This window comes from Hyposmocoma kahamanoa, unplaced genomic scaffold (assembly GCF_003589595.1).
Source record: "Hyposmocoma kahamanoa isolate Upper Pololo Valley unplaced genomic scaffold, ASM358959v1 66, whole genome shotgun sequence".
Classification (NCBI taxonomy): domain Eukaryota; kingdom Metazoa; phylum Arthropoda; class Insecta; order Lepidoptera; family Cosmopterigidae; genus Hyposmocoma; species Hyposmocoma kahamanoa.
Genome location: NW_020653854.1, coordinates 13,631,477 through 13,651,103, shown reverse-complemented (window position 1 = coordinate 13,651,103; position 19,627 = coordinate 13,631,477). Strand labels below are relative to the sequence as shown.

The 19,627-nt window shown below is 35.6% G+C and overlaps 1 protein-coding gene across 1 annotated transcript; it reads right to left on the bottom strand.

Moving 5' to 3' along the window:
- Nucleotides 1–1,803: 1,803 nt before the first annotated feature.
- Nucleotides 1,804–14,962, bottom strand: LOC113231905 (pickpocket protein 28). The gene is made up of 12 exons (XM_026466446.1): nucleotides 14,889–14,962; nucleotides 8,526–8,661; nucleotides 8,094–8,242; nucleotides 6,990–7,052; nucleotides 6,663–6,771; nucleotides 6,470–6,562; nucleotides 6,257–6,396; nucleotides 6,022–6,152; nucleotides 5,551–5,610; nucleotides 3,954–4,140; nucleotides 2,513–2,686; nucleotides 1,804–1,879 (listed from the first exon to the last, which is right to left on the bottom strand). The coding sequence occupies exons 1-12, from the start codon at nucleotides 14,960–14,962 to the stop codon at nucleotides 1,804–1,806; spliced, it is 1,392 nt and encodes a 463-aa protein (XP_026322231.1).
- Between the last annotated feature and the right edge of the window lie 4,665 nt (nucleotides 14,963–19,627).

The window sequence follows — 19,627 nt, the reverse complement described above, 5'->3', positions numbered from 1 at the left end:
AGACAACGGTCGGCTCAAGAAGGAGGTCGAAAATCTCAAAGCCGACTTTGCCGCGCACATGCGCGAGTTCCAAGACATGCGGGTCACCATGCGAGCTTCTATGCTGGAGACCTCCGCGAAAGCATCACTTCGACCGCCATTATTGGATGGGGACATGCTGGACGATCTGAAGCGCTCGACAATCATATCGGTTGGCACAATGGTGCACGCCCATCTTGAGGCGATCGAGGATTCCTCTGGTAGTCCATCGCCCCCCTCTGGCGGCTGAACAGCCGATGCGGATGAGGCTAGGCCAACCATGGTCCTCTCTCCATCGGTAGACGGCCCGTGAAACCGCCGGCGAAGCCCAAGCCTCCAAACGGCCCGTGAAACCGCCGGCGAAGCCCAAGCCTCCAAACCGACCAGCCCGAGAGTCAGTGGTGCCCGCAGTGGTGTCCAAGCCGAACAGTGGCCAAGGAAAGCCAGTGCCTGGACCAGTGCAAGCTGGGATGCCTCCCCAGCAGCAGAGGCTGCCTCCGTAGCCCAAGAAAACTGGGTCACGGTAGAAAAGAAGAAGAAGAAGAGGAAAAGAAAGAGAAATCCTCAGCTGACAAGGGCACTAGCGCCACGCCGGTGCCCAGAAACGTCACTAGCACTGGCACACCGCAGAAGAAGAGATCTACTCGGTTTCATGTAAGGATGATATAAAAATTTAATCAATTTTATTCATTTTTATGAACAACTGACACTTGAACAAAAAAAATTCCTATGCCAAAATTGTTTTCACAATAAATACTAAATGGTTCTTAAGACAGTTTTCCTGTATCTCCTATACTTTCTGATTTCCCCATACTGTCCCTGTCTGTCCATTTTTTTGAAAGCCGTGAAATATTCGTCAGTACCTACTTTAGTTTCTAAATCATCATTTCCCAACTAAAATTATTTAAAAGTATAATTCTATTGATGTAGAACTGCCCTTGAAATTGGATAAACAAAAACAAAGCAGGAAATAGGAAACGGTGATAAAAACATATGAACGAGAGTAAAAGAAAGATGATGCATGAAATTTTTATTTTTATTTTTATTTACTTATTTCACTAACTTACGCTTCGCTACAAATCAATGGGAGCATGGAGAGCTAATTTATTCATATACTTATATCTTTATTAAAGAGGTTAAGACGAATATTTTCAAAGCTTTTTAAAAGTCTTTCTACACGTGCAGCCTGTGAATCAAGTTACACACGGAGGGCATGTAGCGCTATGAATATTCTGTATAACAAGGCTTTCAGGGTGCTTTCTGACAGAACTGGGCTACCATACCAATTCGGTGCACGAAAGGACCCTTCTCGCAATGACGCTATCTTGGGCAAATCTTGGGCAACAATCGGCAAATACCTTACGCCCATTGGCAAATCCTTTCATCACGATGGCAAACATGACACGGCTACTACTAGTGACGCCGGTAACGGCAATAACTTCTGCGCCACAATATTATAATGTATGCCATCGATACGATAAGAAAAAGAATAAATAACAACTCTATTTTTGATTTGTAACATTATGTCCAAGCTCTTCTGTGAGTGTTCGAACAAAACGTTTTATAATTTTGGACACCACTATCCTGCCTTTACTCTTGCACATGGAATTAAAGCTGTGATTTATGCGCACACGCAGCTGATGAAAAATAATTTTATTAACATTTAAATAGGTAAGTTTAGTATATCAATTCATTTAAATAATTTCAAGTGCATTAAGTGTTAAAAAGTAAATCTAGGAATAAAAATTATAAATATCTTAATTACGTAAATATTTTATGAAATGCTTAAGAAAGTTTTTCATCTTTGATCTCACTATTTAGTTTTTCTTGTCTTAAATCACGTTTAAGAATGCAGCACAATCTGGAAAAAAAATTTTTGTTAAAGGCAATGTTTTACCAAATAAAAATATTTATAGGTATATATCCAAATAATTTAGTAAAAGCATGAATTCAGAAATCTTAATCGACACGATTAGTCAGAATGACATCTGTGACCCAACATATTAGCATTGTGGGCACTGCTGAGGAGATCCCGGATTCGATTCCTAATCTAAAAATAAAAATTCTAAATCGGTTTTAGTCTGGCTGGTGTCGGTAGTGCCCGGACTTAACTTAATTTTTTTTTATAATATCAAGTCACTCTAAGATATAAGTTGACAAGTCCCAAGTGCCTATTATTCCACCAGCACCCTTACCCTTCAAAACCGGAACACATTAATGCTGACATTACTGCTTGGCGCCAGAAATAGGTAAGGTGGCAGTACTTCCCTGGACGAACCTTTCACAAGGTGTTCTGCTGTTATTTAAAATTCAATTCATTGCTGTTGTACTCATAGAACAGAGCTTTTGATAGTTTGAGACCAGGTAGGGACGGTGATTGCGTCATTGTCATTAAAAATCATAACATGTAAACATTCGTACTCAAGCAAGTTTTTGTTTCTATTATATATGTACACGAAAAATGTAGTTACTTATTTCATTAATTGCAACTTACCGCAAAGTGACAAAGTAGACAATTTCCACAAGACTTAGTAAAGAGAAACCCAGGAAAAGACCAAGTAGACCACCAACATTGGCCAAGAAATCTGTTAATCCAAACAATTCTGAACGCCGCATCGACACAAATCTTGGTTCTTTGAAGTACATTTCAATTCTTGAATGTTCATAACTGAAAGAAAATCTTTTGTGATTTATTTATTAATGGGAACCAAGATAAATCGTTCTCTCTTATATTCTGCTCGTCATACATGGTAAAGATAATTGTTAAAATAGGACTACCTATAAAGATCGCACAAAGACATACGATCCAATAGAACATACATAAAACGGAGAAATGCTTTTATTTATTTCTGACCTTGATTTTATCAGTATAGAAAAAATATGCATCATTGTTAATAATAGACAAAAATGCTGGAAAATATAAATAACATAATTTCTATGTTACCTACGCAGATATTATAAGAAAAATTACAAATTTTTGAGCCTGTGACCACAACGTTAAACATCAAATATTACTAAAGTGGTGCGGTGTATGCTACTGTCAACTTAAGTACAGAACGCAATTTGAGCTTGACTATGTGAGCTAATTATGACAATCAAAAGGAGAGACTACAACATTAAAAAACGGCAATTGAATCGTCAGCCAGAGGCTGCCACAAGCTCTGCATTAAAACTCCATTTATAATACACACAAACCAACGGTACCAAATTTACTAACAAATTAAATAATTGCTGGCAGTATCGCCTTTTCCACTAAAAAATTCAAAATTAATCTTTTAGGCCCTGAGAGAGGCGAGAGTCTGCAATAGATATCCAAAATGATTATTATTTATTTATATTCTTTCAACTTACAAGGTAAATTGCTTAGTGACTTTTGAGCTTTAACATTAAACCTTATTTGAGAGAGACCGGTGTCTGAGATAGGCATAAATTATTTCTCTAAACGAACTGTGTAACCAATGCGTTTTTAGATAACTTAATTTCTATCGGTGGGGACCTATATATCAATGTTACTTTTACTAAAACAACTAATGTCTAAAATATCAATATTATTTTAGTTTCTATTATGTCATAGTATGAGCTGTTTGTACCCTATAAGATAAAACTAATAAATAAATTTAAAAAATAAAATAATAATGCCTGTATTACTGTACAGTTCACCAGGTCCCCATTCCGCGAAGTGTATTGCGTATAGATTCAACTCTGTTTTACATAAATTATGTAGGTACAGTATATCAGCGGTAAAAATTGATTAAAGCACTTTATTATCTGATACCGATCAACTACTTACTTTTACAATTTGCTAAATTAATTTACTATAATTTTTTGTAAGAGAGGATGAAAAGATTATTTTATTTATGTTATTATATGAAGATTGCCTTTTATTCTAATAGCCATTAAAAAAACACAACAATCTCATGATAGAAAATACTCACTCGTTTATCCATGGAAAGGAGTCATTCATTATAACCTCTAAATGTTTAAAGTAGTTTTGCACGTCAAAACTAGTCTTTAATATTTCAGCATCGTATTGGATACTATAGCAAGATGGAAGACAGCGACAGGCTTTACCATTATCGGGAAGCCCGAGATCGGCTTCCAATGCCCCCATTGCCAATTCATCTACAAATAAGGTAAAATTAAAACCCAGTAATACGATTCGACGGAAACTACACAGAACGTCAACTTCTGAATGGAACTATGCAAATCACTTATTTCCATTAAAATTATAAGTTACGTACTTTTGTGCTAAAAGGTCCAAATATCCAAAACTATACAAAATTAATCAACTTCGTCGTTTGAGTAATTTTGTATACAAATATTGAAATATATATTTACACAGAGCGTCCGGTTCATGCTGAACTGCTATCATCAGCGTACGTCGGCATGAAGTGAACAATTTCGTATAATTACTACATAAGTTTTGTATATGGTGACCCTCCCTACCAACCTCTTGGGTATACGAGAAGGGTACTATAACCTGTGCAAGCACAGGGTTTTTATAAGTCTTGGTCCGGACCTCAATTCAGCCAGTGGACAAGATTGTAACAGACCGTTATCAAGGACTTCATTTGTTTCTCAAAAGGCAAGTAGTACTTTGGGCGAACATGAATATGAAGCAACCCCATATCTTTCTACATTAGTTTTGATTATAGTGACCTTCTCTACCGACCCTTAGGGTATGTGAGAGGTCCTAACCCCAGAACAGCCCGTTTACTCGGACTTCATTCGGTTCTCTGTAAGGCTAGTGCCTTAGGTGAACCGCCCCGATTGCACGTAAAGCACCCTCCGTATTTTCCAGATAGGTACTGGAACTTATCTATTACTGCCGCCAAGCGGTAAAGAGAACATATCTGCGTTCCGGTTTTGACGGGTACGAGTGCTAGTAACGTTACAAGCATATAGGACTTCTCGACTTATGTCTCAGAGTGACACGCTCAGAGGCAGTGTCCCTCAGATCTTTGTGATTTAAACAGAGTTTGAGTGGCACTGCTACTGCTATAGACAGGCGTATCACTTAACACCAGGCCCTTGTTCGTCCTTCACTTGGTATCATAAAAACATTGTTTTTTTTGTTTTATTGGCTTTTTTGTCAGAATCAGAATATTGAAAAACGTTGCAAAAACGATTTTTCGATTTTTTGTAATTTTTGAGGTTAATAACACAAAAACAGCAAACCGAAGTGACAGTGGGCTGGCCATATCTATCGAAGAATCGACAACCGATGGGGGAAACGAGTTCTTGAGTGAAGACCACGGGTCGCCAGACGTAATGTATGTATGTAAATATGATTCTGAGTCGGATACTTGGCGTCCCAAGACACAGGGTCTACTTAATTTGGGCACCAGTCCCCCGTTAAGTTCTCACGTGAATGTATTTTTAAAATTGTATGTGAATGGGAGAGAAGAAATGATTATTATTGTTATTATTATGTAGGCCGCTTGATATCTAAGAAAAAAATTTTGCAAATTAGAAGCGAATACGTGGTGAGAAAATCTATTCATAATTTCAAAATATATATCATTGCCTTACCTTGAGCCTCACTAACACATGACCCCAATCTTCCTGTGCAAATTGGTGTGCCTTTACGATCTATGCAAACAGGGAAAATGAATTAGTTTTTCTTATCGAGTATTCAACAGCACGTAGGGCTTTTTACCCTTTGAACTGTAAAATTTTTATCGTAAGTATTATCACAGTGGTTGGATTCAAATATTTCTTTAGAATTATAGTGGTGGTCCGTACTTTTACATGAAATGCAAAAGTTGTCACGATTCACATATTAATAATTAATAACTCTCGTAAAATATTTCTAAAAATACAATGAATTTACATCATTAGTGAAACCGATAATATGACTTCTTTTTTTTACATTTTACATTTTTTTCGTTTTCATAATCTAATGTTGATGAAACCGCCAATCCAAATATATATGATGATGACACAAATACGTAAAAGGATTTTTGTCAAAACTCCTTAAAATCAAGCATCACGGAGACTTACGGGGCATATTGAACCATACACATCCACACTTTTTAAACGTGTACTTGGATTGACATTCCAAACGACAATTGCTCGGAGTGTACACTTTAAAATAGTCAAGCTTGTAGTCCTCTGGAAAATAGCACTGTCTCCTGAAAAGCGTATCAATTAATTCAAATTAAAAGAAGACTTGAAACATTTACAAATTCAACTGCTTTACTCATAAATTTATGAATTGACAAAAAATATTACTTACACCTCTGGGTCGTATCCTCGTAATGTTTCAGATGTGTTTAACATGTTAAATTTGACTGCAACCGATGAAACTTGCTTTTGCAAAGCTGCGTAATAATAATGCGAACTCTGTGGTAAGTCTTCAGGGGTTTGCACGAATATCTATGAATTTAAACACCAATATGTGCCGGTTATTATTGTCAAATATCTGCAAACTAGATATACCTACACATACCTTGAAACCGTTTCTCATGCTGTTACATGCACTTCCGCTAAACCTCTTATCTTCCTTCAATCCTACCACTAAATCCGGAGACGGTCCATTTTCCTATAACGATCAAAATGTCACACACGTCATCTTCACATTAAACAATAGTATATGTATAGCAAATGTCTTACAATGGAGCCGATTAAAGAATAAAACATACCCTTCCTCGTCTTGGATATGGGTGTTCATCAGTATTAGTATATCCTTCTGTGACCGTCCAATTCCTACTGATTTCTGTAGTATTCAGGATTGGGTAATCCTTTTGCATTCTGAAAAATAGAATCCGCTTTTGAGATCACCATACATTACATTACAATTTACAGTTGTTATGTTATAAGTTAGGTATATATAACGATCTCGGTGGCACAGCAATTAATGTTGTGAGCACTAGATGAGGAGGTCCTGGATTCGATTGGAGGTATGTAGTGACTATTTAGGAAATTAATTTTTCTAAATCGTTTCAAATCCGGATGTTCTAGGCAGTTACCTGGAGTTAATTTCATTGATCTGATACTTATAAGAGTATGAGAGGAACTCCGTAGATTGATACCTGAGGTAATAAGTTTGTTGTTTGTCACAATTATTGTTATTACTATGCAATTCCTTTCTCAGCGTGTTGGCTGGTCTTAAACACACTTACGGATCAAAATCAAGTAAATACAGGTGTGTCACGGCCACATTTGATGTGGGTCAACGAGAGAGTTGCGTACCTTACTTTAAAAAACTGAAGATATTGTACAATGTACATTTATGAGACCTGTGTACTGTGTACAAAATCTAGGCAGGTTTAATTTAGTGAAAACTAGATATCCTAGAGACACAAGAAACAAAGAAGAAATACGGCCCAATAACTTGAAATTTTGCAATACTATAGGGCATTCATTTTGCGCCCAAATTATTTAATAAATTACCGGAAACGTAATTGCATCATTTGTTTGTTATTCAATACTGCTACAATACTGATTATTTTTTATTTGATAACACAAAATGTAAAATTTGGGTAATGTTTTGTTACTTATATAAATTTAACTTTGAACGCATGCTATATCAAAATTTAAAAAAGAAACGTGTATAATATTCGCAAAGCATGTATTAGTGAAATGTACATACGATCTTATATAATGTATACTGTAATACATTCTTGTAAACTACATTTTTCTTGTACGCATGTATCTGTGTGTATCAATTATCATAAAATTACAGCTTTTTGCAAGGTAGTCTAAAGGGTTTCTTTAAAATCTAATTTTATTTGAGGCTACTGAGAAGATGATTCAGAGTAACGCCTGTTCTACAAAGAACAATAGGGACAACAAGTATTATTATTTGTATTCAACAGCTCTTTCTAGGAACTAGAATTCTGTTGTTGGAAAAATATATCGATACTTCGGGGAAGAAAGGACTTAAATACATACAACGTAAATACAAAGTACACAAGATGACAAAAAACAACCAATTTATAAACGTTTTGATTAATTAATAAAAATACATACAGAGCTCTTTATTGACAAAATTGGCTTCAACGCCCAGTCTTCCCAAAACTATAGATGTTTTATTCCTTTGGTTGGTTGGTGAAAACAAATATTATTATTACCTGTCAGTAAACATTTCACTAGCCGCTAGTGCGTTGAAATTATAGCACACTCCTTCTAATGTTACAGCAACTTTAAATATATTTCGACAATCCACATATTGCCCGCGCCACATGCAATAAGCGAATACATCTTCCACGTCTGGAGCTACCTGTAAAAATTTTGGTAAGTAATAGGGTACACATTTCCTTAAGTGCTAATCAAAAACATTCATGTTTCTTTCACTATAAATTCAATTTATAATGAACAAAGTTCTGAAATACTGCGTTTTGGTAAGTTTGCTAGTACGTACGTAACTAAATTTGAAACTTTTTTGAAGTTCGAAAAAGATTTCCAGTATGTTGGCTAATGGCATGTCAATCGTTAATCATTTGACAAGTTTTGTACGTGACCAAAGAAAAGTACCTACGCCAGACATCGTTTAATTCACTTACTTTAAGAAAATTCTGCACTAGTGATGAATTGGTGAAGATTGAGTAACTAAAAGTGTTACCAACTATCATCTCTATTTCTTCTACTTCACCACAAACCAAGCTTATGTCCTTTAAAGTGTGTATTTCTTCATCAGTACTGAAATAAAATAAACTCTTTAAACGTTGGAGTTATGTTTGCAGTTTAGTTTTTTACTCTCAAATTTTGTTCTCACAGTTTGCAACTGGATCGTTAATGTCATTGCATTATGCATTATTATTACAATTTTTTTAGAAGTTATTCTGAATCAAAACGACCTTGACCCGTGAAACTTCGGTTTCTTACGGCCCGTGGTTGCAGGGGCCGCGCCGCGTCGCGCCGGTTTGTACAGGTGTCCTCGCGTTACAGGCCCATCATGCAAGCCCGCGCTGGCACGAGCGATACTTTTCCCACGCCCGTACCGTAGCTCGTGTAACTACGGGCCTTCTCAGAAAGCTTGTCCATACAATCACACAGATCTTATACTCGGTAGATTTTTATTTCAACATCTTCATACAATAATACATTTTGTGGCACGGATATTTTTGGTATCTCATTCAACAGATTTAAGGTAAGTATCCACTATAAACTATTTAGTAGTAATGACACAGCTTAGTGGTCTAGTGGGCTTCTTCTTCTGCTTGCGAAGCCTGTGATCCCAGTGAATAAGGTTTTTTCTTTAGTTTTATGTAGAAAGTTGTTTAAGCACCAAGCAATGAGCTTTTAGTGTTAAGCCATGTTATTGATATTAAAGTGTAATATTCGGTACTCGTTATGTATAGTATAGTTAATTTATTTTCTGTATTAATACATATTGTAATGACCTTTGTACCAAAATAAATTTACAATTTTTTTTATTTATAATTAATAACGCAAGCACATTTATTTGTACATACTTACTAAAAACGTAAAAAAATATACTTAAATGCCTTGAAAAAATTACAGCACTACATTAATTCTAAAACTTACGCATTTTCTACGAATATTCTGGCTAACACATCCGTATAGTTGAACTTACTGCTGATAACTTTTATTTCTGGACAAATGGTTACCGATGGAAAAGGCACCTGAAACGCATCCAAGTCCCTTAAAATTTGTATTTAACAAAAACTAAAATGAAATAATGCTTATGACATAACTATGTTAAAACATTTTACATGTGAAATTAATATAATTGGTATTAAATGCAATTTAATATTGAATTGTTACCAAGTTTAAAAACTATACCTATTTCACTATTCCTCAGATGAGATAATGGTCAAAAGTAAGTCTATCTCTATTTCTATGTAACAGAAATTAGAATCATAATATTTAGCAACGCGCTAAATAATATTATTATGATGTTAAAGAAAAATTTTTTGAAATAATGTGACAGGGAACACGTTTAATTCGAATGAAGTGATGTAGTATGTAATAATAAATAAATTCATAAATAATGAATAAATTTGGAATAAATTCTGACTAAAATTGTGTTACTTATTATTCAAAAAAAAATATCTAAAAATAGTATATAAAATATATACATTTTTTCTAAAAAATATATAAAAATATTAGAACATAAATTAAACACGCTTTACTAGTAAAAATAAAATAAATATATATGTAAATAATAAATTTTCGTTTTTTGTTAACCCGTCATCCTTCCTAAAGACACATGGTGTCTCTACCGCGCAACTTAGATATCAAACACCGTTTAAAAACAATATATAGGACACTCTAGGACATACGATGGGTTAAATAAATCTATTCTATGGTAGCGCTTATCTTAGGCTCCTTTAACCGTATCTTCTATTGTTATATTTCAAAAAACTTTATTATTTTGTAGTTGAACTAACCATCGTACAAGGAAGAAAATATTTTTAATGTGTCATGGAATTAATTGTCAGTGATAACAAATGTCAAAAACCTTTGACGTTTATTATCTTTAGGAGTAGTAAAATTTTTCGCCCTCCGGGACGGCTCGCGCGTCTTGCCATACTACCAAACACGAGACGTTAACTCAAGATCTGGCAATTTGCCTTAAATTTGAATTTCGTACTGAAGATTTGGCTTTGCGTTAATAAAATGAAAAGTTGAAGAAAAATTGAAATCTAAGATTATTTATTATCTTTAGATAAAGATGATGACAAAAAAGTTTGGAGGCCCAGAAGCGGTTATCGGCTCAAATACTGAATAACGTATAAAAATATCGGTAAATTACCTTTGCAACAGATATAACTTCTTCACTGAAACTGACTATTACTGGACTAGTCTTCCACTTCACCCAAACATTGTTAATTAGAAAAAAACAAAGAACGCAACTTAAAATAAATGTCACAAACCAAAACGCCCTGAAAAATTATCGTTATTATATTACCATGTCAACATTCAATGAAATTATTTAGATCCCAATAAATAATGATGTAATTAGGATATTAATTTTGAACTTGAACTCTAAAATGAAATCTATTCGTCTTTCATCAAGGAATTGTTTTTCGGTAAACATGATGCTATTGCATACAAACGAACGCCCAATAACTCTTTGAAGGGTTGGCCCGCTTCGACTCAACAATCATAGAAAATAATACATTCAAACCTATTGTATGATAATAAAATGTAACTTTTAATATCATATTTTATATCAAAGATAATAAAAAAATGTTGATAATACTTTTCAAAGAAATTAAGTCCTCTCTCAGCGATGTAACGAAGACCGTGAAGAGTGGAATTCTGAGCATAATCCAGGAATAATTCTATTAAGAGCAGCTTTTGTCTTTTCCTCCTTTCTTTCCTCAAGCACACATCGCCATACACTTTGATAACTTCATTTTTTTCTCTGAATCACAAAAAATGTAAATAATACTTATTTTTCTTCTATTCTAGCTATAATAAAAAAAATATTAAAACACAAAAATCGATTTGAAACACTACTAATCGAATATTTGACTAAAGATAGTTCAAGTTTAGCTTTTTTCTAGCTTTGACCTAGTGGTACTTACTCCATTTTAAGCAAATGATATTAAAAACTACAAACAAGAGACTAATCTCGGGAAAGCTCCGTTTACAACTACACAGAAACTAATGTAGCAACAGCAAAATGGTTTTTAATTAACTAAAAGAATTCATTTCCATTGACACATTTACATAAAGGCTATTTATGTCTCCCGAGTATTAATTAACCTAATTATTTCATTTGCGAAAGAACATTGCACATCTAATAAATACGAAAATAATAGTGTAAGTAAGATGTTTGATTTCTGGAGTCGAGTCGGTCACACACAAGCCAGTACATCATGCTACATCGACGTATCTTGTTCCGTTGCAACGTAGGCGATTTTCGAACAAAAATGTGCAGTCTGATATGCCATTGTCCGTACGTATTATTAGCAATTGAAATCAAATAACATATTAATTGATGTATATAAAGAACCTCCCGGAATGACGTACCCATGCCTTTCTTGTACGTCTGGGTTATCCCTGGGCAACAATCGGAGAGTACTTTACCACCACAATGACAAGCATTATAGTGTATACGATCGATATAATAATAAGCCCGGTACAATCGGTACAATCGGCCTACTTTCCCGATCGGTCCACTTGTCCGAATGGTCCACTTTCCCGCCTCATCTGTGTATATTCATTATTCCACCAAACAAATACAAAAGATATAATAATTATATAAAAAATCAGCAAAGGTGGATTTATCTGTTAATCATCTTTTTCAACTAACCCAAGGCAGTGAGAACAAAGGTCTTCAGTGGACAACCGATAGAAAAACATAGGTAGATATGCAAAGATATATTAAATGTTTATACATACATAAATTTACAAATATGAAATGAAATATTGGAATTAGACAATAAAAATATGATAAGTAATTCGTATCTCCGAATAAGTTTTGTTATTAAACTTCGTTTTTAATCTTCCTGACGACATTTAAAAAGTACGTTCACACTGTATTATATATATACGATGCCTTACTTTCTCAAACTCGTATCTTATAAAGAGTGGTTATTCAGGAGATGGCAAAACTTTCTTTTATTTTAAATTTCTTATTAAGAGTATTAATTTGGATGCATTACTTTAAGAATAGGAAAAAGCCAGTGTTTGAATATGAAGGAAATGTGATGTGAAATCAGTCTGCAAAATCTATATATACAGTCCATTTTTAAATTTCAGTAACTTTGTGCTCTATGATACGAGTTTCAGAAAGTAAGGTGACGATTTGTATTACGTTAAGTCGGTTTTTTCCAATGACCAAACAAAATAATTGCGTAGGAGCATTGTAAAATCATGCTAAGGATTTTAAATAAGGGTTGCATAAGAGTTGATTTCATATTGAAAACATTTTATGGATAATAATATAAAATTATTAGTCATTCAAAAAACCGCTACACCTCTATTTATTCTACGGTAATAAGTATTAGCTTTCCAACAATTTGTTGGGAGCCTAGGGAAAACACGCAATCCTAATTATAAATGTGACACACTTTCCACGCTTACAGAAACAATACATTCACTAAGAGAGAATGACATGAGGACATGAGCTATTTATTTAAAATTTCCAACTAAAAGACAAAAAATTTTGTCACTCGTAATATTTTTAAAAGTATTAATAATTTATCAGATAAATATGCCCATAGCAATTACTTGAAAGCTTGGGCATTTTCGAGGTGTGAGTGAATAGGCATTATTTAGATCTGCAGGCTCCATCGTCGAGCTCATCGCCAGTTTGAGGACAGTTGGAGGTCAAAATGCGCATTTATTCTACCATAAAAAATAATTCGTGAGTATCTTCTTATACATATGTACACATACAGCATTTTTTAAATAACAAAAGTATCATCTATCTACAATCCTAAGGATGGATTATTTCATCCAATGATTTTAAGTTCTGTTTTATTATTTACCAACCAGAATTATTTGAAACAATTAATATAATTAAGCCTATTGACGCATAACTGCCCTGCAAATTTGATAAACAGGAACAAAGAAACGAAAAGATTAATGAGGATAAAAACAAATGAACAAAGCAAATAAAAGAGATGCATAAAATGTATCATTACAATGACTTACGCTCCGCTACGAATCAGATACGGGGGTATGATGAGGCTATAAATGCATAATACAAATGTGTGTATTTAAATTCAAATATATCTTTATTAAAAAGGTTAAGACGACGTTTTTTAAAGCTGACCTTCTAAACGTACAGCCTGTGTGACAAAAACACGCAGAAGGCATGTAGCGCTTTGAGGTTTCAATATAAAGGCGGCTTCGCACAGCCTGTGATATGACATTTTGGGCACCAGTGTCCTGTAGTTTACTCCTGCGCATGGGATTAACGTTGTGATTTATGCGCAGACGCAGCTTATGGTGAAATATAGCCCGCTAACGTATGCACGTGGCGGTGTGACTGTAGAGAAACGTTTATGTGTCTATAACACTGTTTACAAATTCGAATTCGTTCTTTCTATATTCGACAATTTTATATGGAACCTAATTATTACAATGGCTAAATTAATGGTATTGTAATGTTTGTCAGCAAGTATCCACTGCTTCACATTTTCTTGACGAGATAATAATACTTCAATATTCTTTGCTTTTAAAATTATTCACCGAGTATTCCACTTACGTCAGTATGATATCAAATTCTCAAATCTTTATTACAAAGGCTCTCAGTCTCAAATTCACACTGTAATAAACTTTCAGTACTCAAGAATCGAATCCAGACACCTCCACTCGAGATAACTGATCCAAAGCGTAAGAAGATCAAAGCCACCACATGATAAATCTGCGAATGATGCATAGCAGATTTAGAATATTTAATAATATTTCTTCGGTGGCTTATGTGTTAGAAATCAGGATACGAGGTCCTCAGTTCGATGCCCAGGTAAACTTATATAATGAAAATCACCTTTCTTAAATTAGTTGTACCTCCAGGTGTTTCTTTGCAAACTAAATTAGTGTTCCTATGTTCTTTATTTCAAATCAAACCTATTACAATGATTATTACATTTACAGGAAGAACACAAGGAGTTTAAACGTACAATCTGAAATATAAACTTATTGAAGAATGTTTTTGATACCTACAGTCCTGTTCCAAAATCATGCCTCACAGTCATTCCGATTTTATTGAAATAGAAGAAAGTAACCATTATTAAGAAATCTGGAGATGATGACTGGCCAATTAGTTTTTTTTATGATATCGTGTGACAAGTCGTGTGCCTGGTGGTAAGCGACATGCCTGTCCAAAACGTTTGTAATGCCACTATAAATCACAAACATCTGAGGGGCACTGCCACTGTAACCGTCACCTTGAGACATAAGGTTAACAAGTCGCATGAGGCTGTAATTTCACCAGCACTTACCCTTCAAAACTGGAACGAAGGCCTTCCTCATCGTAGGGGTTACAGGCCTCGTTCATTGAATTTGTACTTTTCATTCTATAATTAATTTATCACATATTAAAAACGTAGAACGTGTGTAGTAACGGATGCTTTTTTATGTAAAATAGATATACGAGGGATATATGAGGTAACCACCATCTAAGTTCTTACAATCAACCTAACCTGAACGTGGTACATGCTGCAGTAACCAACGAGGCTCTGGTGACCGGTCGATGGCAATCTATACTGTCCGGGCTCGATTAGTACAACTGAATTCACTGACCACGGAAGACGGGCAGTTGCGTCGGCGAGAACACCCATATGCTCAAGTCCACACCAGTATAGATGACCATTCCCTTTCAGTAAACGTCACGAACTAACATGAGGCAGTGGACTGCAATAGGCCGATGATGAGATACTGATTGACCACAATTTAAATTGTTGTTAAATTGCGATGTGACCGACGAGAGTACATTTTTACGTCCATTTGTTTGATTCGATCCATTGATCTAATTCGTATGTGCTACATAGTGTGTCATTTACACACCCAACTCAAGAGTATATATTTCATCTTCTAACTGACAGCAGTACCTATATGACATTTTTGTCGTAACAGAGTATGATCTTAATGAGGCCTCACACGATGTGTGACTTTACGTATTTCCATGTACAACCAACGACCACGAGTATGCACACATCGGCCTTGCTCTTTTCATATTAATAATTAACTAATCACATAATGACAACCAATCACCGCGCGCCCGCGCCGTGCCCGATCCTTTTTTTCTGTGCATTGATCCATTCACCGTTACGGACGCGTCTGCATTATCACGGATAAACTTCTTCCTATGGTGCGTGGGTTAACTCGGCTACCAAAAAAGAACAATCTCCGCTAAGCTTCGTATCTCCGTTTTTTCAAACGACACGAACTGCAGTTAATGTGAAATAGTAAACGAAAAATATTTTACTTTGTTAAATTTGCCTAACGATAGGTGTTGTACAACACGACCGCAACGCGAACTCATTACATGCAAAAGGACAATTAATCTGCAACCATTAAGTTAACAAGTTTTTGCAATTACGTAGAAAAAGCAATTCATAATGACTATACATATAGTACTCAGGGGAAATAGTTATGTTCGTACTTAATTTTTTTTTAAATCCATTTTGTACCTAAATATACTCGTACTTTATATTTTGGATACTTTTTGGAAAATAGAGATATAAGAAATGACACTAACATAGTCATTTGAGCCTAGCATTTTAGTAATACACAGAGTACCTTTAATGTTTAACGTCAGTTTTTAATATTTTAATTATAAGTCCTTTTGTTATTTACCTTTTTGTGTCAAACCTTTTTAATCAGTCTTCTTAAAATACCCATTATTGCAGTTGAGAGTGTCCGTTATTGTTATTATTATTTGGACAATCTTGGCTATAATGTCAATAACCGCAACGTATCAGTCTCAGATGGAACGATTCAGCCTTTACTGACTCAACTCATAATATATCGAGATTGTTTCTTATCAATGTACTGACTGATGGATGTGGCTACAATCTCTTACTTAGGGATTCCACAGATAGTAGGCGGTCATGAATTCAAGTATTTCGCGTCCTTGTTCTTCATTCTTCGTCTACAGCGTGACACATTCTGACCGTGTAAAGACCATGAATAATATTTCCTGGGTTCCTGTCTGCGGGATCCCTTTCTATAACAACATTAAGAAGAAGTACATACAATAAGTACGTATACATCTAAATCAACTCTTGCGCACTTTTTTCTAATACATTAAAGGTTTTCTTCCATTGTGGGCAGATTGCGCGCCTGTCAATGTTATCTTGACAGTAACATCTGACGCTGTCAAAAGTATATCATTTGTTGCAACCGCTCCGCGGCGATTCGTTCATAATATATTTAAAATACGGGTAGCGAAAAAGATTTTTGTTAAAAAAATACCGATCCGTAATACTGCAATGTTGTTGCTTGTATATAATATGTACAGGTCAGGGATATTTTTACATTGCAAATGTTAAAGCAAAATACTACACGGGCACGTAGATGTCGGCGTTCGTTGACGCAACGCTATGATTTCAGCTCATCTAGGGCCACACGAGAGATGCGGTGTCACATCACAACGTAACGCCGCTTACGCACCGCAGAACCCCTCTCCGCTTCATCTCCTGGCCCTTGTCCGATGCGCACGCGTTCGGTCACCGCGCATCATTTCAATGTACCGTGTGACATTTATATGTAATACAACGCAGCGTCATACTATACCGCTCAAGCGTCGCAACCGCAACACCAGCGATTCGCATCACTCTTACTCGTGCCATATCACGACAACGGCAAACGCATTTGTAGAGCGATTGCAACTTTTCTAATCAGTATTTGAGCTATTGTTTCGAAAAATGTTGCCCTCTGGCAGACAGAGTACTCACTACTTACACTATGCAACCCCGTCAAAGAGCGACAATGTAAGAATTGAAAAAAGTATGTAATACCTATTTAATAAATAAAAAAAATTCTCCGTATATACTTTTTTCCCCGGTTGACTATCATTTCACATTTAATACACATTTAGCAAAGCACTTGAAATTGAGTTTCATTTTCCTCTATTATTGAGCAGGCTTTTTTTTGCTGACGCTATACATATAGTAATATAAAATCAGCTACCGGATAATACTTAACGAATCGACCGCTCAGTAATGCTATCGTAATGAATGTAATAAATGGAGGCTTCTTATCGCTCTGCGCGATAACTTGGCTTTTTTTTACAATGCTGTGTAAAGTGTCAGACTGGCAAAATGGAGTAGAATAAAAAAATGTAAGTTTAGAGTTAATAACAGGGTTGAGCTACTTCTTTATAATTTAAAAACCTTGGTCAATAGGTACGTACTTCATCATCATCTATCGTTATAGGGCAGAATAGAGCAAACCTTTATGGCTTAGTCCTCTAGTCAGAGTCACTGCGAGATGGGGACTTCACACGCTGTGCTAATTCTAAAATTACTATTTTTATATTAACAGTATTTTGGACCCGTAATGAGGAAAAAAATGCAGGGGAAAATTCAAGAAAAAGTTAGTTATGGCAGAAGGAAAGTCTTGGTTGAAGAATCTAAGAGACTGGTTAAACTTAGCATAAGGTCGCTCTTTCGTGCAGCAGTCTCAAAAACAAGGATATCCATCAATGACGCCAACCTTCGTAGAGAAGCGCTAAGAAGAAGTGTGTTTCATATTGAGTTTCTATGCATTCGCGATTGCAACACATTGGAAATGGATTATTTCGGATCAAAATCGCGTATATTTGCTATTTCAAACAAACCGACTTTGGAACGTCAGGTTACAATTTGAGAAACAAATAGCGGAAGTGGAACGGTGGATCGTGCAGGCTTGACCTGCATTTGGTGCCAACTAACAAACGCTTCGTGGCAAGACACCCCTACATATCAAAGTAAAGTCTTCGAACAGTGTGTTATGCCCGTGCTTGTCTACAATACGGAAACTTTGACTCTTATACAGAACTCCGCTGAGAAATTCCGAGACGTGCAGAAGGGCAAGGAGAGAGCATTGCTCGGAGTCACCCCAGGAGACCCAAAAGGTAATGCTTAGATCCGAAATAGGACCGAGAAGAAAAAGTGGGCATAGGTGGGGCACATGCTGGGCTGCACAAGGCAAATACTTGAAAGGAGAACCCGAGTGCCGCAGCGTTGGTCAGCCTTCCGTTTGCCATTTAACTTTTGTTTTAATCCACAAGGCATCAGGTTGATGGGATTAGTCTAAAACTGACCTCGATATTTTGTCCCTAGCCACACCCAGCCATTTATATTTAACCCTGTTAGCATTACCTTTTATCGTAACGTCTGAGCTACATGACCTTTTTCACGTGACAGCGGCATTATATATTTTAGTGCATCATTAAAACCTACCTCGCAGTACCCAGTAAGCAAAGTTAGAACAAATATGTTCTGAACGGTCAACGTAACATAAATCCAAAGCTGTAAATTTTATCTAAGTTCATAATACACTTGACAGAAATACATCTTAAATCAATGAATTTAACTGCCTCCGTGGCCGAACGGTTACCATGCCGGACTGCCACGCAGAGGTCCCAGGTTCGATTCCCGGGCCGGGAGAAATAGTTGTATGGCCTACAATTATTTCTCTCGTGAGTTTGGGTGTAATTTGTGGTTGTCTATGTGTGTGTCCATGGCACCCGCGACACAGGGTTTCCCTAGTGCGGGGCTATGTTGAGTGTGTGCGTTATTATTATTATTATTATTAATTCAGGCTGCATTTATCATTGTAACTGAAAATACGATTTTTATGTTAACAAAATATTGATTTATATCAAATGTTACGATATTTTGAGCTCTTTGAAGCTACTACTGACTACTACTAGAAACTACCTACTGTAGAAGTGTATATATTTTTAGAAATTTATCAGTTCAAATCATTTCGACACTGACTTTATTTCTCTCGTGTTTCCATTTTTGATGTAAAAACACGCAACTTTACAAGACCAAACCTACCTAACTAAGTATACATACTACAATTTATCTATACAGTAGCCATCCGCACACAAAGCTTCTACTATCAAGATTTAGCGTCAATCAATCAGTCAATCATGTCTTTGTACCCCAACAGAGCTATTGAACTACAGACCATAATACCGTTAAAAATAAAGTTGTAATTGCATTTGTATCTCATCAAACATCTGGCA

What these genes read in the sequence shown, in the direction of transcription:
- LOC113231905 (XM_026466446.1), bottom strand. Translation starts at nt 14,962, where the DNA reads ATGAAAAGTACAAATTCAATGAACGAGGCCTGTAACCCCTACGATGAG. An exon ending in CATATCCAAGACGAGGAAGG is followed by an intron (nt 6,563 to 6,662) that starts GTATGTTTTATT and finishes TGATCGTTATAG; the next exon opens with GAAAATGGACCGTCTCCGGA. An exon ending in GCATGAGAAACGGTTTCAAG is followed by an intron (nt 6,397 to 6,469) that starts GTATGTGTAGGT and finishes TTAAATTCATAG; the next exon opens with ATATTCGTGCAAACCCCTGA.